This window comes from Panthera uncia, chromosome E1 (genome assembly GCF_023721935.1).
Source record: "Panthera uncia isolate 11264 chromosome E1, Puncia_PCG_1.0, whole genome shotgun sequence".
Lineage (NCBI taxonomy): Eukaryota > Metazoa > Chordata > Mammalia > Carnivora > Felidae > Panthera > Panthera uncia.
In genome coordinates, this window is record NC_064814.1 from 25,457,747 (window position 1) to 25,485,415 (window position 27,669).

The 27,669-nt window shown below is 37.7% G+C and overlaps 1 protein-coding gene across 4 annotated transcripts in view; it reads right to left on the minus strand.

Moving 5' to 3' along the window:
* Positions 1-27,669, minus strand: part of SPAG9 (sperm associated antigen 9) — a 130,775-nt gene that overhangs the window by 24,438 nt on the left and 78,668 nt on the right. For all 4 annotated transcript variants that reach the window (XM_049637711.1, XM_049637710.1, XM_049637712.1 and 1 more), the window contains 10 exons: positions 23,392-23,599; positions 22,783-22,882; positions 17,261-17,382; positions 10,658-10,715; positions 9,498-9,650; positions 9,012-9,063; positions 6,186-6,316; positions 3,836-3,892; positions 2,643-2,816; positions 1,422-1,551 (listed from right to left, as the gene is read on the minus strand). In XM_049637711.1, coding sequence (XP_049493668.1) covers positions 1,422-1,551; positions 2,643-2,816; positions 3,836-3,892; positions 6,186-6,316; positions 9,012-9,063; positions 9,498-9,650; positions 10,658-10,715; positions 17,261-17,382; positions 22,783-22,882; positions 23,392-23,599 — 1,185 coding nt within the window. The remainder of the gene's footprint in view (positions 1-1,421; positions 1,552-2,642; positions 2,817-3,835; positions 3,893-6,185; positions 6,317-9,011; positions 9,064-9,497; positions 9,651-10,657; positions 10,716-17,260; positions 17,383-22,782; positions 22,883-23,391; positions 23,600-27,669) is intronic.

The window sequence follows — 27,669 nt, forward strand, 5'->3', positions numbered from 1 at the left end:
TTAAACTCAATAGCTCCCCGCCCAAATTGGATTAACAAATGGGCAGATGATCTGAATAAACATTTTTCCAAAGAAGACATACAGACAGCTAACAGGTACATGAAAAGATGCTCAGCATCATTAATCACCAGGGAAATGCAAATCAAAACCACAGTGAGATATCACTTCACACCACAATTGCTATTATCAAAAAGACAAGAAACAACAAGTGTTGGCAAGGATGTGGAGAAAGGGGAACCCTTGTGCCTCTGTAGGTGGGAATGTAAATTGGTGTAGCCACCGTGGAAAATAGGATGGAGGTTCCTCAAAAAATTAACAATAGGGGTGCCTGGCTGGCTCAGCCAGTAGAGTATGTGACTCTTGATCTCGGGGTCGTGAGTTTAACCCCTGCATTGGGCACAAAGATTACTTACAAAAAAAATTAAAAATAGAACTACCATACAATGCAGCAATTCCACTTCTGGGTATTTATCTGGAGAAAACAAAAACATTAACTTGAAAAGATATATGGATCTCTATGTTCACTGCAGCATTATTTACAGCAGCCAAGACATGGAAACGACCTAAGTGTCCATCGATGAAAGAACACAGAAAGGAAATACGATATACAAATACAATGGAATATTATCCAGCCATAATGGTATCTTGCCATTCGTGACAACATGGATGGAACTTAAGGGCATTATGGTAAGTGAAATAAATTCAGACAGAGAAAGACAAATACCATATGATCTCACTCATATGTGGAATCTTAAACAAACATACAAAGCTCAAATACAGAGAATAAACCGGTGGCTGCTAGAGGCAGGGTGAGAAGTAGGTGAAGTGGTTCGTAAAGGCGGTCAAAAAGTGCAAACTCCCAGTTATAAAATAAGTCATGGGGATGTAATGTACAGCACGACAACTATAATTAATAATACTGTATTGCACATTTAAAGTTGCTAAGAGAGGAATCTTTAAAGTTCTCACTGCAAGAAAAAAAATCTGAAACCACGTTCAGTGGTGGATGTTAACTATTAACTAGACTTATTGTGGTGGTCATTGCAAAATATACAAAAATATCAAATTATTATGTTGTGTACCTGAAACTAATATAATGCTATATGTCGACCATACTTCACTAAAAACAAAACAAAACAAAAACACAAGAAACAAACCAGCAGGCTACCTCAAGTCCCACACACTTGAGAAACCTCCTGTTGACCCTCTCCCTCCTCACCGACTCAGGCGCTTCTTTTGGGCTCTGGGGCTCCAGAAAACAGCCTGAGAACCACTACCCTGAACCCTTCTCTAAATGCGTGCCAAATCAATGAACTTGAAATGAGCAGGTTTTGAGACCTGTATGTCAATTGCTTCGTGCCCAGGGACACTCCTCTCCCCCTGCATTTCCACTAGAGGCTCTTACCGTGTTCACATGTTACCTGTTTGTACTTTTGAGGCAGACTCCAGCCAAAAGCCTGCACTCTACCATCTTCCTTCTGGACGTGTGCCTTTACCTGGCGATACTGTTCTCTCTTCTGTTCTCTGCGTGAGGCTAAACTAGCTTCAGTTCTAAAAGGAAAAGAGATATCCCCTTTTAATTAAGGGGATATAATAACAACAGCGTCTCTCCCCCTTCCCACTAAGAGAGCAAAAATAACCAAAAAATTACATAATTTCAGAAGAGTTTACTTCAGACTTTTGCCTTAAGAAGTATTATCCTAAAGCTGGTCTGTTTAAAGTTTTGCGGGGGGTACAGCGTTCAAGCTTTAACAGATTAGCAAGCAGTCTGTTTTATTATGTTTAAACATCAGCCGTCAGATTTCTATCAGGTTTCAGATTTTGGCCATATGAAAGGGAAAAATTCTTAAATATCTTTAGTTCCTCCCTTTTTTGTTCATTCAACAAACATTTACCGAGAATTTTCTAATGCCTGGGAATGTACTAGAAGTGACTGAAGATCAATAAATCAATATGGTCTTAGGAAGATAATAAAAGGCTCGTTTCTGGGCCCCATCAATTTGTTTCCGAAGACAAAAGTGCAAACTGACTGGATAAGCTTGTGAACGATGGAGTAAAATATCAAAGAAAACTATCCTGAAAATAATTGGTCTTTCTTTGGGCTATTTAAATTTTTGTGAGGTGATTTGCTGTGTAGGTGGTAGTTAACCAGTCTGTGTGCCAGACACTTTATATATAAAGCACTATATAATTTAACCCTAGTGTCCCTGAGCCAGGTTATCATTCACATTTTACAGGCAGGGACACTGGGGCTCGGAGAGGTTAGCTTGTCCAAGGTCATGGACCTAAGGAGTAGTAGAGTCAGGAGAGAAATTCAGCTACTTGTGACACCAAAGGAAATGTTCAAACATCCAGGATATAGGCTCATATAGGCCTTTAACTCCACTGATATTTGTCAGTGTTGTTATACCAGCACCAAGGAGACATTTTAAAGCAATTCTGTTTATGAAAGCCCTGACATGCAATTTTCATAAAAGATATTGACTACAAGTAATTTAATTAAAGGTACGCAGCCACAATACAAAAATGGTTTCTTTATAGACTTATTGTGAACCATATTATAGCTGATCTGATAAGCGGCAAGAATATCTTAACTGTTAACTTATTTTTAGAGCATAAGCACAAGTCTGGAAAATACTTACTCTTCGCTAAGGAAATCAAAGGCTTTGGACTTATCCCCAGGGAGCTGAGATAAGGTGCTGCTTCTTTTCTTGACGGAAGGAGTAACATGAGAGGTGGGTGCATTGTACTTCAAATTAACAGGTGGTTCAGGTTTCTTAGCAGTATTACTTGAGGAGCTAAAAAGTCGGCTGAAACTAAAGAAAAAAGTGAGAGTGAGAGAGAGTGAGTGAGTGAGAGACAGTAAGAGCCTTATTACATGCACTGTGAGAAACAATCCATAACTTTCCACAAGTTAGAATGCTTTTACAAGGCAATGAGTTAGAAACTGGCAGAAAGATTTTTGTAGTCATATACTACTTAGCAATTAACTCACTCACAGCCAAACTCACACATTCAGTAAAGAGAAACTATTGCTTAAAATGGCAGACCCTTGTTCTTCAATTAGCAATTCACATAATGAAAGGAAGAAAGTCTTAAGTACAGGGAACTTCCTGTAATAAAGAAATAAAGTAAGATGGTTCCTAGCTCCTACTCGGTGAGTAGTGGTTAAATAGCAAGGTTATGGCTGCAAGATTTGAACGGAAGCTTAGTTTGCCAATTCTAAAAATAGTAAGAAAGCACTGGAACACATATTGCCATTTTAACATCTTATACATATTTCTATTAAGCTCAAATCATAGATCTACCTTCACATCCACTGAAAAGAATGAACACTTCCAATAAATAGCAGATTCACCAAAAAATGGATGTTTTAAGCATAGTAAATGCACAGTACTTCTGGCAGGAACATAATTCAAGTCCAAAACACACAAATATACACACTTCTCAAACCTACAGACACTAAATTTCTAAGCTTTACTTTGTCAAGTTCCATACAATCACAGAACCAGCGAATCCACGTTAACTTATTCACTGAGGATCCAGGTAATTATCAACTTTATGAATAATTTCCAATAGTTTTTATTTAATTTAGCAGGAGATTCCACCAAATGCACAACCAACATGATGCAGCTTACGATAGCATATGTTTTGTCCTCAAGAATAGCCTTACCGAGCTGGCATGCTACATATTAAAAAGAAGAAGTACAGTTTAGCCATATACTCCAAATTTTAAAAAGAAAGAAGACATAAAATCACACTTAAAAAAATTCTGACTGTAATCTTCTTGTTTCAAAGTGCCCTCTGATATCTTTATGTGTTTTTAGATACTTACAACTGCCAAATGCTTGACCTTTTTTTTTCCTGCATGGCTGGATTTTCTCTTGATGCACTACATTTGAAAAGAAAAACAAAGAAAGAAAAAATGTTTTATCAGTTAGGTGTTCTAGCTTTCTATCTGAAGAACAGAGGACCCAAGAAGTTCATGAAATACACAAAGGAGAATCAGCAATTAAATTCAGTAAGTAGTTGCTTTGACCTATCAACTGTCAGTCAACCTGTAAAGGCTAATACAACTAAGATAAATAAAACACCATCCCTTCATCAAGAGTTCAGTCTGCTAACAGTGACAAGACTGTTATGTGTGCTAAACAGGCAGCTAACGTGCCTGAATGTTAATATTAAAATTTTTATTGAAGAGATATCCTCCAATTCTTCCTTATGTCAAAATACTGTCTTATAAATACTAAATCCTTATCTTTACATAAAGGTCTCTATCATCTCATGCTCTAAGTTCTCATAAAATAACCTGTAACTTTACTGTTCTGATGTGTCATTTTTCACAGGACTAAAACTTTCCCATTACTGAAAAGATCACCAGAGATGGGGATAAACTGGTAGTCCAAGAAAATTTCAGAAATTTGGCACTCCATACCAATTTAGTAAGGTGGTAAGGATTCCGCTTTCACTATCAGAGTTCAGTTTTCACGGTTTTTTAAAGGACTGAATTTAAAACATCTTTTAATTCAATGAAAAAGTTAAAAGTGAGCTACCATTTCTTTTGTGGAACACCACACGGCTGTTAGAATTAAAAATAGCAATGATGGGGCGCCTGGGTGGCTCAGTTGGTTAAGTGTCCGACTTCGGCTCAGGTCATGATCTCACAGTTCGTGGGTTCGAGCCCCATGTCGGGCTCTGTGCTGACAGCTCAGAGCCTGGAGCCTGCTTCTGATTCTGTGTGTGTGTGTGTGTGTGTGTGTGTGTGTGTGTGTGTCTCTCTCTCTCTGCCCCTCCCCATTTGCACTCTGTCTCTCCCTCTCTCTCTGTGTCAAAAATAAATAAACATTTAAAAAAATGAAAAAAAAAATAGCCATGAAAAGTAGAACCTGTCTATATACCTCAATTTTTAAAATATTTATCCATTATTTATTTAATATCCATTAAAGGTGAGAGTTAAGAACAAGCTTCTTATTAGTACATCAGTTTCTTTGACCAATTAATGAAGATCAAATTCTGATCTCCCTCCTTGTTAGCAGCTATAAGCAATTACAATTTTAGCAAATTGTCAATGTGCTATACAAAGTACTTTCATTCTAGTACGACATTGGTAAAAGATGTATAAACTGTTAAATAATGTAATCACAAACAAGTAAAAGTTGGAGGTTAAAAAATATGCTTATAAACTTTAATATGATGTATTGGTGTATATGTACTGTTATTGGTAGATCTGACATGGGAATCTAAACTCAAAAATATGGGCGGAGTGCCTGAGTGGCTCAGTTGGTTAAGTGTCCAACTTCGGCTCAGGTCACGATCTCACAGCTCGTGAGTTTGAGCCCCGCATCAGGTTCTGTGCTGACAGTTTGGAGCCTGAAACCTGCTTTGGATTCTGTGTTCTCCTTCTCTCTGCCTCTCCGCTGCTTGCAGTCTGTCGGTTTCTCAAAAAATGAATAAATGTTAAAAAAAAAAAAAAAATTTAAGTAAGGAACACTGTTACTAAGTATGACCATAAGATGGCAGCACTAGGTATGATCTAAGATCCAACCAACAAAGATGTCAACAGAAGGTACATTTTGCATGAATAGTCAGAAAGGAGGGAAAACCAAACAAGAGTATTTTACAGAAAGACACTGAGAAAAATGACTTAGTTTCCTGTTTGGCACAAGAAATGTTTATCTTTTCCTGACATTATTGCAAAAGTAGTGTCAATTTCTATATTCTTTTGAAAAATGACCATCATTCATAAGTAATAAAAATTACCTTTTAGAGGTCATAGGAACATTTGCCAAGGGCCCTTTGTTCAAAAGGCACCCACTTTGATCACATTCTGTTCCTAATTCCTAGTTTTACTTTAGAAAGTATCTCCTAGTGGGGTGCCTGGGTGGCACAGTAGGTTAAGCATCTTGGTTTTGGCTCAGGTCATGATCTGACAGCGTGGGACCCTGCTTGGGATCCTCTCTCTCTCTCTCTCTCTCCCTCCCACGTTTGCGCACTTGTGGCTGCGTGATCTCTCTCTCTCAAAATAAGTAAACTTCTGTAAAAATCCAAGTTAAAAAAAAAAAAAAGGTATCTCCTAGTAAACAGAGTAAGAGGTTTGGATCCCCAAGGCAAGACTCTAGTTCTGAGTGAAGGAATGTTCAAACCTAGGAAACAATACTAGAAAAACACCAAGAGGCACTTCTCACCGAATCATCTCTGTCCATCGAACAGCTTCCTGAAGCTCCATCAATCTCTCTTTATACTGGTTTCTCTCCATTAGAACACGGGCCATTTCTACTCTAGTAAACCGCTTCCTCTGGGCTGTGGGAATATCACTCTGTAACGAAAAGAACACTGCAGATCACTCTGGGAGACTATGTCTGTTTTGGTGTTATGTTAAACTTAAAGCTTTGAAACATTTAAAGAGAAATAATCTTCTAAAAATAAAATCAATAGAGAGATTTAAATAATTACCTATGATAAAGAAAGGTATACAATTTAATTTCTGAAAATAGAGATATTTGAATATACCGTAAGGAAAATACAAAGAACAGTGTAGATTTTGAACTACAACCAAAAAAGATTAACAAAATATATCTATATAGACTTAACAAGCTCGCCTGGAAATGTTCCTCTAATAACATTATTTTCAGTTGATATTCTACAACAAATGTTAATTATTCAGCAATTTTTACAATTTAGTTCTGAAAGGGGTTCGTTTACCTCAGACTACCCATCATATACATATCCAAGGCTAGCACAGACAGTAAGCTTACAGCTTAGTTAGATTACCGAGGTGCCCAACTCTAAGAGTCACTAAAGCACCAACAGAAATACAACAAGTGTATTAACTAGAATTCTTCTTAAAGACAGGAAAGGATGTGACTGTGGTTAAGACCCAAGAAGGCATGCTCAAGTCAACTTCCTTCTACTGTAATTCCTAAATTAGGAATTACAGCTCTTCTGGGGAGGAAAGTTGGTTTAACTGCAGGGTTTCTGTTTTGCTGAGCAGAGTACACACATTGGGGATCAAAACGGAAAGGGTGGAAAAGTTAAGAAAGAGGCTGAGCTTAGCACTCAGGAGTCTCCTACTTTGTCCTCTCCTTTAAACAGAAGTCAAACAGCAGATGATGAAAGGACTTCGAATCTGCAACATGGTAACCACACTACAAGGTTATCTACCCTCGCAGAAGACTTGTACTAGACTGTTCACAACAACATTGTTTGTGGTGTTGTAAAAAGCTGAAAATCACCTAAATATACATTAATAGGAAAGCAGATACTTAAATTGTAATATATTCATACAATGGGATATATATAAAGCAGTGAACATGCAAAACTTACAGCATTATACGGTAACACAAGTGATCTCAAAAACATAATACTGAGCAAAAGAAGTAAATCTTAGGGCACCTGGGTGGCTCATTCGGTTAGCCATCTGACTCTTGGTTTCGGCTCAGGTCATGATTTCACGGTTTGTGAGCTCAAGCCCCATATCAGGCTCCACTCTGACAGCAAGGAACCTGCTTGGGATTCTCTACTGCCCCCCCCCCCCCCCGCCCACCCTGCTCTTCCCCTGTGTTCGTGCACACTCTTTCTCTCTCAAAATAAGTAACAAGTAAATCTTCAACTATGAAATAAAAAACAATGAAAATTGAACCATATTTTGTAGTGATACATATATGTATGATATGATAAAAAAAATTCTTTTTAAATATATTTTTATGTTAGTTCTACTACGCCCAACATGGGGCTTGAACTCATGACCCTGAGATCAAGAATCACACACTCTACTGACGGAGCCAGGAAGGTGCCCTGATAAAATTCTTTTTTTTTTTTCCAAAGGTAAGAAAATGATAAATATAGGACAGTGGTCTCCTCTGGAAGGGGGTTGCATAGGGTATCTTCACTGTTTGATAATGTTCTAGTTCTTAGGTTAGGTGGTGGGGTCCTTATGTTAATTTATTATGTTTTGTAACTTACATGTGTTATGTATATTTTTGGTATGTATCAAGTATTACATATTAGGGGCACCTGTGTAGTTCAGTTGGTTAAGTGTCCAACTCTTGGTTTTGGCTCAGGACATGATCTCACGGGGTTGTGAGAAAAGCCCCGCATCGGGCTTTGCACTGGGCATGGGGCCTGCTTAAGATTCTCTCTCCCTTTCCCTCTGCCCCTCTCTGTCTCTCAGAAAAGAAAAAAAAAAAGAAAAAAAAGTTTTTAAACAAAAAGTGAGACTAAAGGGGCATCAATTAAGCATCTTCTACAGGGCACCCACATATCTCAAGGCTGATGCTTGACCAGCAGACACCTGTTATAGGAATAATAATCTAGAAGCCAGAAGAATTACTAGTATGCTAATTATACTGGCAAGAAACTCATATTCAGTCTTTTGAATTTGCATATGTTGAAAACAATATAAGCTGATTGACTCCTATTAAAGTTCTAGAGCTCATCTTTTTGTTTAATACTATTAAACAACTTTTATTATTAAGCTTTCATATTTCAAATTCAAAATTTGAGACAAAACAAACAATAATAAATCCCAAAATGTTTCGACTGGTCCTTGAGCTTGAACATGCAAATGCAGGTCAAGGCACAGAGCCACAGGAAAAAATAAGCACACCACAGGTCGCCAGAAAGCTCAGCACCTGGATACCATGTGGGAACACGAGCTATCCTATTCAAGACCACAAACAGACCATCTCTTTTCTTTTCTTTTTAAGTTTACTTTTATTTATTTTGAGAGAGAGCATGCACACGCAGGTACAAGCCAGCAGGGGAGGGGCAGAGAGAGAGGGAGAGGGAAGATCCCAAGCAGGCTCCATGCTGTCAGCGCCAAGCCAGATGGGGGGCTCGATCTGACAAACTGTGAGATTATGACCTGAGCTGAACTGAGTCGGGCGCTTAACCGACTGAGCCACCCAGATGCCCCCCGACTTTCTTTTTATAATGCTATATCTAAAGATTAACAAGATTTTCTTGAAATACCAAAATGTGGGAAGAAAAACAGTCCAAGATTGTAAACCTACATCATCATCGTCTTTTGCTTTTTGTCGTGCATCTTCAGCTTCTGCGCGAGCTCTAGGGGAAAAACGGAACATGTTATTTGAGTTGCACTCATCTTTTCAAGGACTAAAAGAGTAGGTCACAAATGTTAATCAACACTAAGTGATTATCTGTCTCTTTCCGGAGTATTTAGCTGCTTTCACTTAGGGCAACACTGATGTAGCACTGTTCTCAGGGAAAAAACCGGTGTCGAAGAAAGCGGGGTGAAGGAAAATAATGACTATTGCTAATTTCCTTGCTAGCAAATTTTAGAATGGTTCTACTAACTTTCTTCACATCATGACAGACCCAGAATGTGATCGTGGTACCACGGGGTGAGAGGAGGGGCAGGCTCACGGCACAGCTGCCTTTTCCTAGGCAGCTGGTACCCGTCTCGGGGTGACGCCTGGGCCCCTCTGTGGTACACCGGCAAAGACAGGTGGGGTCAGAAGATTCCAGAGAAAACTTACTTCCTAAGCTCTTCCTCCAGCTCCTTGTTCTTTTCCTCCAGCTTCAGTTTGGCCTGTTTCACAGCCTCCAGCTCCCCTTGTAGCACATCTTTCTCACAGGTCAGCTCATCCACCTTTGCTATCAAATCATTCTTCACTACATTCAGAGCATTTCTAAGAAACACATATTTCCAGCGTATCATTACAAATAAATACTCTTTCTGTCTTTCAGCTTATTCTCTTACAGACTCAAGTAATTATACAACCAAAGCTGAATAATTGAATACTTTAGAGATATTCCATGTGGTGCCATTTGTAAATAAAGATTAAAAAAAAAAAGAGCAACCATCTAAGTTTTTACTCTTCTCACTTATCGAAGAATACACGGATAAAGCAAGGCAGATCACCAACTAATGAAAATGACAGAATTAACTAAGATTAAATTTTTATAAAATGGCATCATCCATACGTGTACTGTTGTTAAGTTCTGAAAAAAAATATTACCTAATCAATAAAGTAAGGTTTACCCTTGAATTTACCTTTAATAATTGATGAGGAAAAAAAGTCTAAAGAAAAAAAAAAACGGAAAAAAATCTAACATATAGATCTTTTGGGTACAGGTAGGTATAGTGCCTCTAACTGCATTCTATTTTGGATATACCTGGGTGTTCCAAAGATGCTCTGACACAGCAAATTAACAAAGGGCCACAGTCTGCTTCGCCACATGACTCAGAACCTGCCTGAGCCCAATATGTCTGAGGGCCTAAGACCCCCAAAATTATACCTGAAAACCTCCAATTATGGAGGAGAGCTCTGAAAAGGTGGCCTGGGTATACATCGAAACATGTATGCAGAAATAAAGACACCCCAGAGGAAAAAGGTAAGAAAACAGGCATTCCAGGGGAAGGAGCAAAAAAAGCATAGGACATATGCAGAAGGTTAAGAGAAAGGCATGCACACTTGTAGAATGGAAAGGAGATGAAAAATATTTCTGCAAAAACCAGAGCAAACAAAACATATCCATCAGTGAAAGTAAGTCCCATCACCCATTTCAGAAGGGGAACGAGATAGGGTAGCGAGCCTGCAGTTGCATGCTGTGTTCATTTGAACAAGGGTCACTGACTCAGACGAGAAAGTTCAGTATCTTGTGCTTCTTGTTAAAATTTTGGATATATACTTACTTGGTTTCCAACAGTTGTGTATTTTCTAATATAAGATTCTCAACTTCACGACCCATTCCTACCAAAACAATAAAATAAGAACTCTCAAGACACATTATCAAAAATTACATAAACTTGTATTATAGTAAACTATAGGCTCAAATTTTAATTTATAAATTTTACCTGTCCTTTAGTAACCTTATTTTGTCTATAATTTCATTTGATATATCTACTTGTGTAGGTTATAAAATTATAATTATCAATCACAAAACAAAGCTAAAGATTTTGTTAGCCAATTCTTTATAACTGTTAGTCTATATTTTGTTTCTCATAGATAGTATTTCAAAATGATTAAGACTTTTCTGCCAAATATTCTAAAAAGTAGCAGTACTTAGAGAAAAAAAAAAAAAGAGTAAGCATTAATACAGATCAAAAATCATTTCCAAATCACTGCTGATATTGTAGGCTTTTGCCTAAAAATTAGGTCTTACTAAGAGAGAACTGGCAGAAACAAGGCCAAAGAAAGACGGAACCCCAATGCAGATGAAACCTTACCAAAGAAATTATGGTCTTAAAGCCCATGCATTCCATGTAAAGCAAAAACAAAGAACAAGAAATGTTTTATGTAAGAAACAGCATGAAAAAAGATTATTAATCTGTAAAGTTTTATGCATGATATGAAATACATCTGGAATCACAGTGTTATGATTTAATGCATAATGATGTGCAAAAGACAGAAATTAAGATGATTTCCTTCATTTATAAGGATGCTCTTTGATATGTTTTACCAATTCTTTTACACAATGAAAACGGATTAGAATGAAAACCCCACATCAATAATATAAAGTTTCCCTCAAAGTGCCACCTCTGAAATGATAATGTTCAGTTATTACTTTACAGAATCCTGTTTAATAATTTAACGAGGACTGTAAGGTCGGCAGAGCATTCAATGCAAGATCCAATGCAATGATCTTTAGGGAGAAGAAAGTTATTTAATTTGCTAATTATAAGAAACTGAAGAGATAAAACAACACACTAGGGAATGTATCTCAAAAAGTTACCAAATCAAAAAAGCAAAATAAAGCAAAACAAAAGACCCATCACTCACTTAACCCAGCTAATGCTGGAAAATACACATTCAGCGGAAGAAGTAATATTCACACAACCCAGCAAAACAGAAGGGAAATATCCTAAAGAAATATTTCTAAAGAAAACTACATAAGGAAAAGGAATTGTTTTTTCTTTAAATATTTTTTTTAAAGGTAGTATTTCTAATGATTTAAAGATTATTTAAAACAAAACCAACTTAGGAATGCTAAAAATTCAATGCTTACATATACGGAACTCATATTTTGTCTATTATAATTATCTCAAATACTCTCAAAGATCAGGGTACTTCTACCATGAAGAATTAAATGTCAGAAACAGTAGCTTATTTAATCATCTATATATTCTTCAAAAAGTGAAAATAAAGACAAACTAAAAAAGTTTCCAGATTCCAATTCCAAAATGAATTTTGGCAAGATACTGCTGAAATATGTGCTTTAAACACTAATGTTAACTTCCAATAAAGCTTTACAGTCAGAAGAAATAGGGTTTAGATTGGTTGAAAAAAGCTTATGTAATGACTGTGTTTGCTATAAACTCTCAAGCATGTAGGGAGATAAGCATAAAAGCTGAAAATATATGGAAAGCAAAAAAAAAAAAAAATAGTTGAGCAGAAAAAAATGATGAGAAAGCATTACATGAGGATAGCAGCCAAGAACACCTAGCTTAAAAAGCAGTAATATTAAAGTATTTAAAAGCATACACACCAGAATATTCCCCTGGGTAAGCAGCCCAAGAGAAAAATGAATGAGAATCACAATTAGATTGTTTTCAGAAAGCAAGATCTATGCTCATTTGTTTCAAAATGAGAGAAAGGAGACAATAAAATTTAAAAGATGTAGAGAAACCAACCATTAGCTGAACACAATGTAAATATTATAAATAAGAAAAAATCTTGAAATATGTACCATATGGGAATCATATCTGATAATGTAGTTTCTAAAGTTTACACATTCTCAGGAAGAGTTCTCTCAAAATCGAGTGTATAAATTTAATATGTGGTCAATAGGATTGTGCAAAATTTTCACTTTGAAATGTACTGATAAAAACTAACTCCTAACTATAAGAAAAACATAACTTGAAGTGGCCCCACTTCTATTCAAGGCTTCAACCAAACATAAACGTAGATCTAACATATTTGCCAACTTTACCTATTAAAAAACAAGCAAACTGCCTGGCAGTTTTGTAAATCATAGAAGTCTCCCTTGGATGTTAGTACCAATCCTCAAGCTACGTCCATAGCTGGGCCTCCAAATGATCTGTTAATCCCTTGAGAAAGTATGCACAATTTTGTCTACCTATACATGCATTTTCCCAAAAGTACACTGCTTTCTTACAAATTCTCCCATAAAGGAGTTTTAATTCTAAAAGGTGAAAGAATCACAGATTTAGAGGTGAAATAAAACTAATAGAACTAGGTAGCAATCCATTCACTAAACTGCTGTGTTGTGTGCTAAAGACTCACTAGTGAGCAAAGGACAGAGTTGTCTTGGCCACACAGAGCTTAGAGCCCCAGGGAAAGGAGTATGTATACAATTATAGTAAAGAACAAAGTGTGGCACATCGAAGAAAGTGAGGTCCATGAGAATACATTTCATGGACAATGGAGCTTTAACTAGGGGATCAAAGCAGAATTCCAACAAGAGGATATGCAAGGGGATATAGAAAGACATAGATACATAGATTTTTTTTTTTTTTTTTTTTAAAGAAAGGGAGTAAACAAGCTTTGGTGATTGGTTCTCAAGGAAGCAGGAGAGTTCCTGAATGGAGAACTGAGTGGACACTGAGCTCATTCATTCACTGAGACAGTACACGCTGGGGTAGGAATAGCCTTGAGGAACAGGACAACGAATGATGAACTGAGCTTTAGGCACATCAAGTGTAAAGCCCTATAAATCATCTTAGAGGTGTCTTGTGGGCTGCCTGGAAGTAGTAGTCTGGGGCTCTAGAAAAAGATCTTAGAAGGAGATAAAAACTGTGGAGCACTTTTCTATGAAAGCCAAGAAACAAGAGCAAATAAGATTTCGCAAAGAAGCATGCCTGGGGCACTGATATCTGAAAGGTGGGGAGAGAAGAGGATCCTGTAAAGAAGACTGGAAAAGAAAAGAGGCAGGAAAGAATGCAGGAAAGTCTGTTATCACAGAAATTCAGCAAAGATGGTGTTAAAGACAAATGCTACCTGAGAAGTCATATGAAAGAATGTAGATGGAACCAGAAGGAACAGCTGGATATAGCAAACAAGAAGGCTGTTTCAGGCAAGGAGAGTGCAGGGAAGAATGTCCACACAGACTGCAGGAGAAGAGGTGCGAGTGGGAAAAGGGAGATCCTGCCAATTTAAAGTACCTACACGTTCAAAAAGTCCGCTTTGTTCACTGATGTATCACAAGCATCTGGGAGATACCTCACTGATACTGCTGCATAAAGCAGAAATGCAAAGAAAGTGAGCGACTGGGTGGAAAGGTGCTGAAGGTATAGGGTCAGAAGAGGGCAGTACTTTGATTTTTAAATGGAAAAGATCTGAACATGCTTAAATGAGAATAGAAGAAGTAAAGACAGAAAAGTTAAAAATATAGAAGATAACAAGAGAAAGAAAATCCCAAGAGTAGGATGTATGATTTCCAAGTTCTAGAAAGTGGCCATAGAGAATACATGACTAAAGTGAATAGAAAAAGAACTGATGAAAATAAAGTCAAAGGATAAGGACAAATGGGGGTGGGGGGAGGTGCCTCTTTTAAATTAAAATCAGAAAAAAATACTCTAAATGCTGAGTATAGGCATAATGATTGCGAAAATTTATATCCTTGAACAAGAAAAGAGTTCTACAATAATATAGTAATTAAGAAAATGAATAATGAATCACAGAAATGGACTATGTACTTATTTATCAACCCAAGTCAATTAAAGAACTTTGGGAAACAATTTTGTTAGTTTCACTATCTTCCATTTAGTATTACACTTCAATTGCTATCACAGAACTGTACAGAAGAGAAGCCAGGGAACACATGTATGACTTGGAAATTTCATTTACCATCTTTGACCACAAGGTGTTCATGTAAGCATGAGTCACTACACTTAAGGTAATAGAGTAAAATCTTCTAATCTGGAACATTCTAGAGAAAAATATATCGGTATCTGAAAAAGGGAAAAGACACTAGTTTACAGTCTATTTCTTATTTTCGAAGTAGAAAGGAAACCAGAGTTATCAGGATTTTGCTGTTAACCTATTCATTATGCTTAATTTTCTGACTTAAAGAGTGGAAGCTTTCATCTGATTTAAAAGACCACAATTATCTCTAAATACTATGTGGCTTCTTAACTCTTTACAAAAAGTTAAGTTTGGAACCACCAACCTCAAAAATTATATTATTCAATATTGGATTATGAAGTAATAAAGAGTATACATTAAAAAAGCACTTCATTCATGGGGTACCTGGGTGGCTCAGTCGGTTAAGCATCTGACTCTTGATTTCACCTCAAGTCATGATCTCACTGTTAGTGAGCTGGAGCCCTGCATCAGGCTATGCGCTGCCTGCATGGAGCCTGCTTGGGTTCCTCTCTCCCTCTCTCTCTGCCCTTCCTCTGCTTCCTCATTTTCTCTCTTTCTCTCTCTCTCAAAATAAATGAATAAACTTTAAAAAAAAAAAAAAGTGCTTCACTCTGGTTAAATACAAAGAGCAGCATGAAAGAATTTTGGGGGGTATATTGATTCTGCTGGTGATTATAAATTGTGCCCATTTGTCAAAACTCAAAAAATTCACCATAAAGAGTGAATCTTACTGTATATAATAAACACTTAAAAATTCTTCTTTCTAACATTATTTGCATATACCCTTCAATTTTGCCAGGGACTCAGTTTCCTAAACAGAACTTTTTATGCATAATTAAATGTTAACTAAAGTTACAGTGTAAATTTAAATGTTAAAAAATGGAGTGTTCCTTAAGAATTAATCTTTAGCCCTCCTTGAGAAATGCAAACTCATTCAACTGCTTCCAATCTTTTACTTAGACTTTAACAGTGGAAGTCTATGACTAACTGAGAATAGTTTTATTTATGATAAACTTTCAATCTCCCTTGTGAAATAGACTGTGAGCTCCATTTAGACACAACTTACATTTCCTTCAAAAAATACTTCAAACTTTTGAGGACATAATGGTAATCAATAAATTTAACACAAATTAACGCAAGCAATCCCATTCTATATTCACAAGAACTAACAAAGAGCACCTTTTGAGAACACTATATAGTCTTTATTATAATTACACTAATAGATACAAAAACTTTTTTTAGAGACCAGTATCTATTCCAAAGGCATAGGTTTTTAATACTGTAAGATTTTCAATTTCTGTAAGGTTTTAAATTATAAGAAGGGTACATCAAAGCTAACTGACATTAAGTCAGAATCTCATAATTATCATTAAAAGAAACTTTATGGATCACCTAGAGCAGGAGTCTACACATTCTTTATGTAAAGGGTCAGATGGTGACTCTTTTGTCTTTGTAAGCCATATGATCTCTGTTACCGACTACTGAACTGCTGTTGGGTCCAAAGCAACTACACATAATAAGTAAACAAATGATAGTGGCTGTGTTCTAATAAAGTTTGATTCATACACACAGGAGAGGAGCTGGATTTGGGTCAGTAAGCCACAGCTGGCTCAATCTTTGAACAAGAATCCAGTTCCTTCATTTCATAGTTAAGAAACTAAGATTGGGAGAGGATAAGCCATTTGGCAAAGGTCACCAGACAAGTACTGGAAGAGCTAAATGCAGTATTCTTTTCAAACCAGGTGTTCTTCAACAACACAAACTCAAAACTGATTACATCCCATAAAGCTAAAACAGAATATTCTGTGAAATCTCAGAAAAAAAACAAGTATTATATACTCTTACTTAATTAAAGTCAACAGAATTTAAAGAAATCTACTTAAGGGGCACCTGAGTGGCTGTCAGTTGAGCACCTGACTTCAGCTCAGGTCATGATCTCGCGGTTTGTGAGTTCGAGCACCACATCAGGCTTGCTGCTGTCAGCACAGAGCCTGATTTGGATCCTCTGGCCCCCTCTCGCTGCCCCTCCCCCACCTGCACTCTCCCCAAAATCAGTAAATATTAAAAAAAAAAAAAAGAAAAAAGAAAAGAAATGTACTTAAGCCAGGAACTATCTATCAGTCTATACACATACACATACACACACACACACACACACACACACACACACACCCCACTGTGCTCCTTATGTGTAATATTGTTCTTGGAATATAGCACAGACTCAATAAAATGTGCTATGTGAATTTCAAAATACAAATTTAAATGCAATTCAATTTGAGAGATATCCACATGCAAAGATGCTTTCATTTAAAATTTTCATAATCTCAAAGAATACTTTCCTATTAATTACCTGAAAGTGCAATCACTGTGTGCTACTGAACTGTTGAGGACATTTTAAAGTAATGTTCAATTAAATCATTTAAAATCTATTTTTAAAACAGTATGATACTTCTTCAGATAAGCTATCATACCTAGTAAATCCGCTCCTTCATCCACATCTCCAATTAAGCCTGAGCCAGCTGAAGACAGTTCTTCAAAGAGAGATTCTGTATTGCGATCAAAAGCTTTGTTCTCTATGCCTTTGGTGGGAGTGCTATGCAACAAAAACAACACAAACAAATCAACAAATGTTACAAAGACGTTGTCAACAGTGTAAAATGAATACAATAGGCAAGTAATTGCCTATTAAATTTATATTTAATACAAAACATAATTTCAAAAGATTTCTGAAAGGTTTCCTAAGCAATTCTCATCAAATTTCACAGATACAATGACCGAAGAGGGGTGCCTGGGTGGCTCAGTCGGTTGAACATCTGACTTTAATTTCAGCTCGGGATCTCACAGTTGTGGGATCAAGCCCCACGCTGGGCTCTGTGCTGATAGCATGGAGTCTGCCTGGGATTCTCCCTCTCCCTCTGTACGCCCCCCCCCGCCCCCCCCCCCCCACAACAGCATTCTCTCTCTCTCAAAATAAATAAATAAACATTTATAACAAAACAAAACAAAAGAACTGTGGAAGAAAATACAGAATGAAAATACAGAATGACAGCCAACAGAGCACTGTTCTGCGTGGCACCTGGCACTGTATAAGCGCCTTACCAAGAATGCCTTACTGAATCCTCGCACCTACTCTATAAAGGAGGTGCTATCATCCCAATTTTATAGAAGAGGAAACTAAAGAGATTTAGGAACTTGCCAAGATTGTCCAGCAAATGAGAGAAAGAGGCAGGATTCAAACCTAGACAGTCAGGTTTCAGAATGCATGATGTTAACTACCGTGTTATATGTTATCTGGGTATAACTTGGCATGGCTGTTTTATTTTTCTTTTAAGGGAAATTACAGAATCTATTAAAATTTATAATATAAATACCCACTGACCCAAAAAGCCAATGTCTAAAAAAATCATAAAAAAACCCTGTCATAAGAAGGAAATTACAAATGTAAAAGGATGATCAGAGTAGCATTCCTATAGTAGCTAAAACTGAAATGACCTAACTGATCATTAACAGGACAGAGGTAAGTTATGGATATACATAAAAGTTAAAGACTTTTAACTTTATAGTTAAAAACATCAAAGTAGAGCTTTACAAACTAAAGAAGCCCATTATATAGAGGTGCTTTTTGTTTTTGTTTTTTTAAAGCAAGTTACAAAACAGTGTATATATAAGCCCTTTATTGCAGGAATATGGAAGGAAATGGGGAAATGTTTGTGTGTGCACTAACATTATCCTGCACAGGATTTCTAGTTAAACTTGGTGGACTAGACATAGTCATTTGTCACCCAATAGGACATAGAAAATAGATAAAGAAATTGCAGCAGACGAAATGTGAACAAAATTCTATTAAGACAGAAAACAGGCCAGTAACAGAAACGGATTTGACAGACCAGAAAAATCTGATAAGCCACTGGGGTTTAGGGAGGAATGAACACAGCACGTTGCCAGAACCTCTGAGAAGCCCAGGAATTGAAGGAACCAGCAATCTATAGACAGGTGCATGCAAGGGGGAGCCTAAAACAGAAGGATGGGACAAAAGCACAAGAAACCCTACGACAGTGAGGTCCAATCCTCCAGAACAGTGACACCTCCCCCCCACCCCCAGAGAACTCTTGCTTTTGGCTCAGGTCCTGATCTCAAGGTCATGAGACTGAGCCCCATGTCAGCATGGAGTCTGCTTAAGATTCTCTCTCCGTCTCTCTGCCCCCGCCCTGCTACTAACCTAAGCCTAAGCAAACAAAACAAAATCCCACTAGGGTTTTACTGAGTCCAGAAAAACAAAGTTGTAAAAGAAAGTAAATGTAATCAATATATTCTGTGGCTAAGCTGTGATCAGTATTTATATAGTCATGATGATTTAAATAATGAATGTTAATTTAGCAAACACAGAGACAGAATTATATTGGGAAGATGAAAGGAAGGATGGTGATTTAAGGAGCTATCCTTGTCATCTTTCACTGTAAAGCCAACAGCTAGTATCAGCGTTTTTAAAATCTGGTTCCTTGGGGCACCTGGGTGGCTCTGTCAGTTAAGCATTCGACTTCAGCTCACGTCATGAACTCACTGTTCATGGGTTCAAGCCCCATTTCGGGCTCTGTGCTGACAGCTTAGAGCCTGGAGCTTCAGATTCTGTGTCTCCCTCTCTCTCTGTTCCTCCCCTGCTCTCACTCTCTGTCTCTGTCTCTCTCTGTCAAAAAAAAAAAATAAAGATTTAAAAAAAATTTTTAATTACAAAAATAAAATAAAATCAGGTTCCTCATTTAATCCACAGAACACAGAAAGTGATTTGAGTGACCGTTGTCTCCATTCTAGATGCACAGGAGTGTAGCTAATTCATTAGCACAAGGGATGCCCTAGGGCATTAGGACTTAATTTTCTCACAGAATCTCAGCTGAGAAACAGAAGGAGCAAGGAAGAGAACCATAAGGATGTGATTCCGATACCTGAAGAAAAATGGCAAAAGAGAACTAAGACGTGGCTGCCGCCACACCACAGTCTCAGCTGTGCCGAAGCACAAGTTCTCCATGGACAACCTGTGAAGGCCGCTCTAGTGAGGTCAATTGGGGCTCAACATGCTGGGGGAGAGTTGAGCTCGACATTGACCTGCCCCACAAGAAGGTTGGTATCAATTCTGAGCACAGCATGGACACTCGCTGGAGACCCTGGGAAAACAGGCAAGGCTGTTTCCCACCTCGGCCCCAAGTAGCAAGGGCCTGGATCCCTGCTCCCAGGACGGACCAAAGGGGGCATGACGCTGATCCCTCTCCTGCCTTCTAGACAGACCTGGGGCCTGGCAGTCCTGCCCAGCAAGGCGAGTTCCTACAGAGAGCCTTCCTCGCCCTGTTCGTTTCCCCAGAAAAGTTGAGCCACTTTTGTGGGGGCGGGGGGTGGGGGCTGGTGGGAGAGAAAAAGATAATGAAGAAGAGAGAGACACTGCCTACTGGGAATGGGAACGAGGGGTGGGCAGGGGCAAGGGACTACTACTGCCCTTCAAATTTTGTATTATTACCACTTGACCTTAATACTGCATACACGTAGGAGTCTAATAAAAATAATATTTTTAACTTTTACAGAGGTTCAGAATGACAAAAGCACACAAGTGCTGATAAGCAGCAGCATCTCCTAGGCTTAGGAGAGGACACATAAAAAGTAAATTTCACTTTTTACACTCTGCATTGTTTACACCTTTAAATAAACAGTAAGGAAAAGATGTTTTTGGGAATGCAAGCTGGTGCAGCCACTCTGGAAAACAGTATGGAGGTGCCTCAAAAAAACTAAAAATAGAACTACCCTACGACTTAGCAATTGCACTACTAGGCATTTATCCAAGGGATACAGGTGTGCTGTTTTGAAGGGACACATGCACCCCCATGTTTGTAGCAGCACTATCAACAATAGCCAAAGTATGGAAGGAGCCCAAATGCCCATAGATGGATGAATGGATAAAGAAGATATGGTATATACATACAATGGAGTATTACTCGGCAATCAAAAAGAATGAAATCTTGCCATTTGCAACTACGTGGATGGAACTGGAGGGTATTATGGTGAGTGAAATTAGTCAGTCAGAGAAAGACAAAAATCGTATGACTTCACTCATATGAGGACTTTAAGAGAAAAAACAGATGAACATAAGGGAAGGGAAACAAAAATAATATAAAAACAGGGAGGGGGACAAAACAGAAGAGACTTATAAATATGGAGAACAAACTGAGGGTTATTGTAGGGGTTGTGGGAGGGGGGATGGGCTAAATGGATAAGGGACACAAGGAATCTACTCCTGAAATCATTGTTGCACTATATGCTAATTTGGATGTAAATTTTAAAAAATAAAAAATTAAATTAAAAAAAAGAAAAGATGTTTTCACAGGACACAGCCTTTGAAATCAGAGAGTCTTAGACTGAATGCCAGCTCCACTTGCTAACTTGGTAATCTTGGGCAAGTTACTATACAATTCTGAGCTTCCTTGACTGTTAAATGGGGATAAAGATATTTACTTCATAAGGTTGCAATTAAAACTATATTAAATGAAAAAAAAAAAAAACCTATATTAAATGAGGAGCACCTGGGTGGCTCAGTTGGTTGAGCGTCCAACTTTGGTTCGAGTCATGATCTCATGGCTTGTGAGTTTGAGCCCCGCATCAGGCATTGTGCTGAACAGAGCAGAGCCTGCTTGGGATTCTTGCTCTCTCCCTCCCTCTCTACCCCTCCCCCACTTGCTCTCAAAATAAATAAACTATATATATATATAATATATATATATATATACATATAATATATACATAAACTATATATATAAAAATATATATATATAAAAAATATTAAATGAGGATAATGACAATACCAGCTAACATTTTATTAAAGTAGGCCCTTTGCCAATGATTTAACATACATTTACTTCTCACAATCATCTTAAGTATTATCAGAATTCCTTCCTTTTTTTTTTTTTTTTTTAATTTTTTAATGTTTATTTACTTTTGAGAGAAAGAGAGAGACAGAGGCGTGAGTTGGCGAGGGGCAGAGAGAGGGAGACATAGAATTTGAAGCAGGCTCCAGGCTCTGAGCTGTCAGCACAGAGCCCAACACAGGGCTCGAGTTCATGGACGACTAGAATTCATGGACTGCTAGATCATGACCTGAGCTGAAGTCAGACGCTTAACCAACTGAGCCACCCAGGCACCCCAGAATTCTCTTTTATGGATGAAAAAATATATCTCAGATTCAAATCCAAGGCAGTATTTGAACCCACATAGTCTTACTCTAGGTTCATGCTTTTAACCACGACTGCCGTGATCAATCAATGGTAATTTTACAGTCATTATTATTAAAGGATAAATGTTATAGATGAAATTAGGAGAAGGGAAGTAGCTCCTGTGTGACATTCTTGAACATCCACATGCTTTAGATGACATTGACTAAGATTTAGATGACACATAACAATTCTCTTGCCACCACTAAACAGCCTCCCCATGTAAAATGAGACTGATTTCTTCCAATAATGATAGCATTACAGTTTAGGGGGTGGGAGGAGTCGTTTTTGTTTTTGAGTAGGCTCCAACGCCCAGCACGGGGCTTGAACTCACGACCCTGAGATCAAGAGCCATATGCTCCACCAATTGAGCCAGCCAGGCACCCTGAAGTCATTTTTTAAGGGGGTACATAATCGTTTTCCTGATCTGGGGGAAGGAACAAAGTTTGCTCACATTGTTACTTCCCCTACTCCTGTTTCTGTTTCCTCAAATTCCAGAAAGTATTGGTTACACCTTGGCTGTCTTTTTCCCCTGTCCTTCCATATGTTTCTAACCCCTGATGCTGCAATGGCAACATTTCACAAAGTATTTAAACCATTTCAAAAGTGGTAACTGGAATATAATACCAACATTTCTTCAGCAAAACATTTGAATGCATTTTTTCTGCCCAGAGACCAGAGAACAATATGCTTCTGGGAGAGGCGAAAAGGAAGGATAAGATGTCTTAATTTAACATTTACGGTACCTCGAGCCTTTATATCCACTGAGATCTTTGTCCATATCCAACTCAGGAGTGGATTCAATGATTGCTTGAACTTCTGACTTCTCTTCATTTTCAGCAGAACCTTAGGAAAAGGACAAGATGACATAAATAATGCATATATCCCATACTGCCCCTAATATAAAAATGCTGTTGCTTTAATGGTTGTAAATTCATCATTTCAACATAAAAAAATTTTAAGGAGTGGGTTCTAGGAAACATGGGGTTAGACAACATGTCATATTCAATTAACAGTCAATATCAGAAACCGGTTTGTTTTGGGTTTCTTGGGATACAGTCCATTGTATCCCAGGCCAGAACGCCTTGTTTTTGTTTTTTACTAACTAAGGAGTGAAACACAGAGAAATTAAAGATGAAGACTTATGATCTAAGGCCAGGGGCAGAAAAAGACTGTTCTCCTGCGTTTCAGGCTCCCCAAACTCAGCTGTCCAAAATTTTATTTGATCATCACCTCTTTTCAGCTTATTTACAATTGAAGATAAGTTTATAACTCTAAAGCAGTAACACTCCTAAAATGTATCTTTTCATACCCACATGATCTTTGCCAGAAAGTAAAGAACTGAGGTCACTTACCTATTGATACATTTCTAGTTTCTTGAGCTACCTGTACTTCAATATGCTTGCTTATCTCTGGCTTATTTGGTGTATCTGCAACCTTCACAAATCCTTCATTATCTTCCTTTAAGGGAGTATCTGTAGGAATTACTGCCACATCTGACGCAGCTGTTGATGCTGGAGTGGTAGCTTTAGATCCTCCTTGGCTAACATCAGAAAGTTCATCCTACAAAATAAAAAGAATTATGGTAAAATCTTTAAATGATTCATTTACTTTAAACCGTTTTCTTAAATGGGTTAAGGAAAAGACTTACAGAGAGAAAATTCTATTAAAAAATCAGTAACAGTCACTGACTGAAGGGCACCCAAGTGGCTCAGTTGGTTAAGCAACCAACTTGGGCTCAGGTCATGATCTCACAGTTTGTGAGCTGGAGCCTTGTGTCAGGCTTTGTGCTGACGGCTCAGAGCCCGGAGGCTGCTTTGGATCCTGTGTCTCCCTCTTTCTTTGACCTCCCCTGCTCACCCCGTCTCTCTCTCTCGAAAATAAATAAACATTAAAGAAAAAAAAAAAAGACTTAGTGAAGTGCTTACACATACTAAGTATTTAAAGTGTTAGCAATTATTACAATTTATAACAATATACTCTGCACAACTCTGAGAGTTCTGAAACACATGGCCTAAGGCAAAAGTATAAATAAACGTAACTTAAAAAATTAAATTATGCTATGGTGGGGGATGATCTTTAGTGACTTTTATTTCTCCCTTTAAAATGCTATCCTTTTTAACTTTTAAAGAACGTTGTTAAAAACTAACAATATACCAATCAAAATTAAAGCATACTCTAAGCTTTGTATTACACCATCTGAGAGATTTAGGTTGGTTTTGGTGCTGAGAAGTCAGAGTGTGTTCAAATTCAAATTTAAAACTCTACCCAAGTATAAGAAAGCATTTTTGTCATACGGTCAACTACTGGTGCTATGGTGGACAGAAATGACAATGAAAGCAATCAAACTTGGAGAACTTTATCACCCAAACTCTTAGCTTTACAACATTAGAACATTTTCACCTTCATTATCATCTCCTAATATTAATTTGCTATCATGAATTTTGATGTAGTGCAAATTTCACTACCAAGAGTGGCTGAACAAATATAAAACCAATTACCAGATGAGAATATAGGTTTATGTAAATTGTATTTGCTGTGGCAAATCAAGAGCTCTTTATCCAGAAGATGTGGTGTGTATATACAATGGAATATTATTCAGCCATAAAAAAAGAATTAAATCTTGCCATTTGCGACAACATGGATGGAGCTAGAGAATATTATGCTAAGTGAAATAAGCCAGTCAAAGACAGACAAATACCATACGATTTCAGTCATATGTGGAATTTAAGAAACAAATGAACAAAGTGGTGTGGGGGAAACAAACTGAAAACCAGACACTTCACTATCCTGAACAAAAGCATGGGTCGCAGAGGGGAGGTGGGTGGAGGGATGGGTGAAATAGATGAAGGGGATCAATGAGTATACTCATCTTGATGAGCACTGAGGAGTATATGGAACTGTTGAACCACTCTCTTATACACCTGAAACTACTATAACACTGTCAGTCTCAAATATAACACTGAGACTAAATATTTATAAATAACTGACATGATATGACTGAATATATATATTCATATATTTGTGTGTGTACATATATATACATATATACACATACATATATACATATATGTATATGTATGTATATGTATATATATATATATATATATATATATATATATATATATACACTGAATAAATAACTGAAATTAAAGTTTAAAAAAAGTTCTTTATCCCTTCCACAGTGTCCTGCCCCCAACTCTTCATCCCTATCCCAGGCTCTGAGGGTTGTTGTTATTTTTTCCCCCCGATTTTTGTTTGTAAATGATGAGAGACGTAAAACATCACAGAATGTGAATGCCACTCCAGCATGAGTTACCCATTTATGAGTCTGAGTATCGTGGCTCTATTGGTGGGCTTGAGCTCTAACACATGGTTAAAATTCAAGTGTTTGCCAATGACCTTCATCCCAGAAAATGCGTGCTATTCTCCACATTTATTTCTTTTTGAAAGACAGAGAGACAGAGCGTGAGTGGGGGAGGGGCAGGGGCGGGGGGTACGACACAGAATCCGAAGCAGGCTCCAGGCTGAGCTGTCAGCACAGTTTGCAGGGCTCAAACCTACAAACCATGAGATCATGACCTGAGTTGAAGTCAGATACTTACCCGACAGAGCCACCCAAGCGCCCCTACATATATATACTTCTAAAGAAAGAGTGTACATATGACATAATTTGTAACAGCAAAAAACTGCAAACAACTTAAATGCTTCAAAACAGATTAAGCAAATTACACCATATCCATATAAGAGACTAATATGCAGCAATTAAAAACTGTGTTGTAGAAGGGTACTTCCTGAAATGAAAATTTTCAAAATATTTTGCAAATGAGACTGGGAACTGAAAGAATTCAGTGCAGGGGTGCCTGGGAGGCTCAGCCTGTTAACCATCTGATTCTCGATTTTGGCTCAGGTCATGATCTCACGGTTATACGATTGAGTCCCTCAGCAAGGAGACTGCTTGAGATCCTCTCTCTCCCTCTGTGTCCCTCCTCCACTCACGTGCACACATGTGCACACGCACACTCTCTCTCTTTCAAAAACCAAAACAGAACAAAAGAACAATTCAGTACAGTATGAGCAATTTAAAAAAATATGGCTAGAAAAAGCTCTGTTACAACAATGATGATTTTGATAGTGGTTGCGACTGGGTAGTTGGATAATGAGTGATTTTTGCTTTTTCTTTTGCCCTTGTTGGCATATATATATGTATATACACACACATATATATACATACATATATGCATATACATGTAAGTAGAAAAAATTACAAAACTCAGAATATAAATCTATATATGTAGTCTCAAACTTCTAGCTATATAAAGTGGCTACAGATAATAGGTAAAAAAACTTTTTACTGCTTTTAATATTTCTCGGTTTCTAAATTTTTTAACGGTAGGCACGCATTACTATCATAAAAAGGAAAAAAGTAAATTAAGTTTAAAATCAATTTGAATTGGGGCGCCTGGGTGGCTCAGTCGATTGAGCATCCGACTTCGGCTCAGGTCATGATCTCGCGGTCTGTGAGTTTGAGCCCCACGTCGGGCTCTGTGCTGACAGCTCAGAGCCTGGAGCCTGCTTCAGCTTCTGTGTCTCCCTCTCTCTCCGCTCCCCTACCCCCCACCCTCATGCTCTGTCTCTGTCAAAAATAAAAAAAAAACATTAAAAAATTTTTTAAAAAAATAAAATAAATTTGTTTATTTATTTATTTATTTTTTTTTTAATTTATTTTTGGGACAGAGAGAGAGCATGAACGGGGGAGGGGCAGAGAGAGAGGGAGACACAGAATCGGAAACAGGCTCCAGGCTCCGAGCCATCAGCCCAGAGCCCGACGCGGGGCTCGAACTCACGGACCGTGAGATCGTGACCTGGCTGAAGTCGGACGCTTAACCGACTGCGCCACCCAGGCGCCCCAATAAATTTGAATTAGTATAACTAGATGAAGTTATCTTTCACTTTGAAAGAAAGTTTTGAGAAAACCATTCATACTACTAATGAATTGGGAGCTATCTATTCATTACTGCCTTGTAAGTTTAAGATAACTGTTTAACTGTTGCACCTTAAGTGCAACACTAAATAACCATATGCTGATAAAATTAGCTATAATGTGGAGAGCCTGGGTGGCTCAGTCTGTTAAAGGTCCAACTCTTGGTTTTGACTCTGGACATGATGCCACAGTTCATGAGATGGAGCCCTGGGTCAGCAAGAGTCGGACACTTAAACAAGTGAGCCACCCAGGCACCCCACGAAGAAAATGTTTTATATTTGTCATGGGCTATCCAAATAACATGAGGTTTTTTTATCTGTAACTTACTTCCCTTTTATACTTTTACCATATAAAAATATTTTACACTCATTAAAATAGCTCACTGTGTGGGCTGTACTTCTGGATCTCAGGGACACAGCATGAGAGCTGAGGAGGGAAAAGCTGTGAATTTCAGGGGACAGTTTTCAAAAGTGGCATTTCTTGTTGGTCCCCCAAGCAGTGGTGACATAAAGCTCCTGAGATTAGTAAAAGCACTGACAGGAAAAGTATCTGCTACAGTGTTTGCTTGGAGGCACCATGTTCTTTTAAAGAAAAAAAATTTTTTAATGTTTATTTTTGAGACAGAGGAAGACAGAGCACAAGTGGGGGT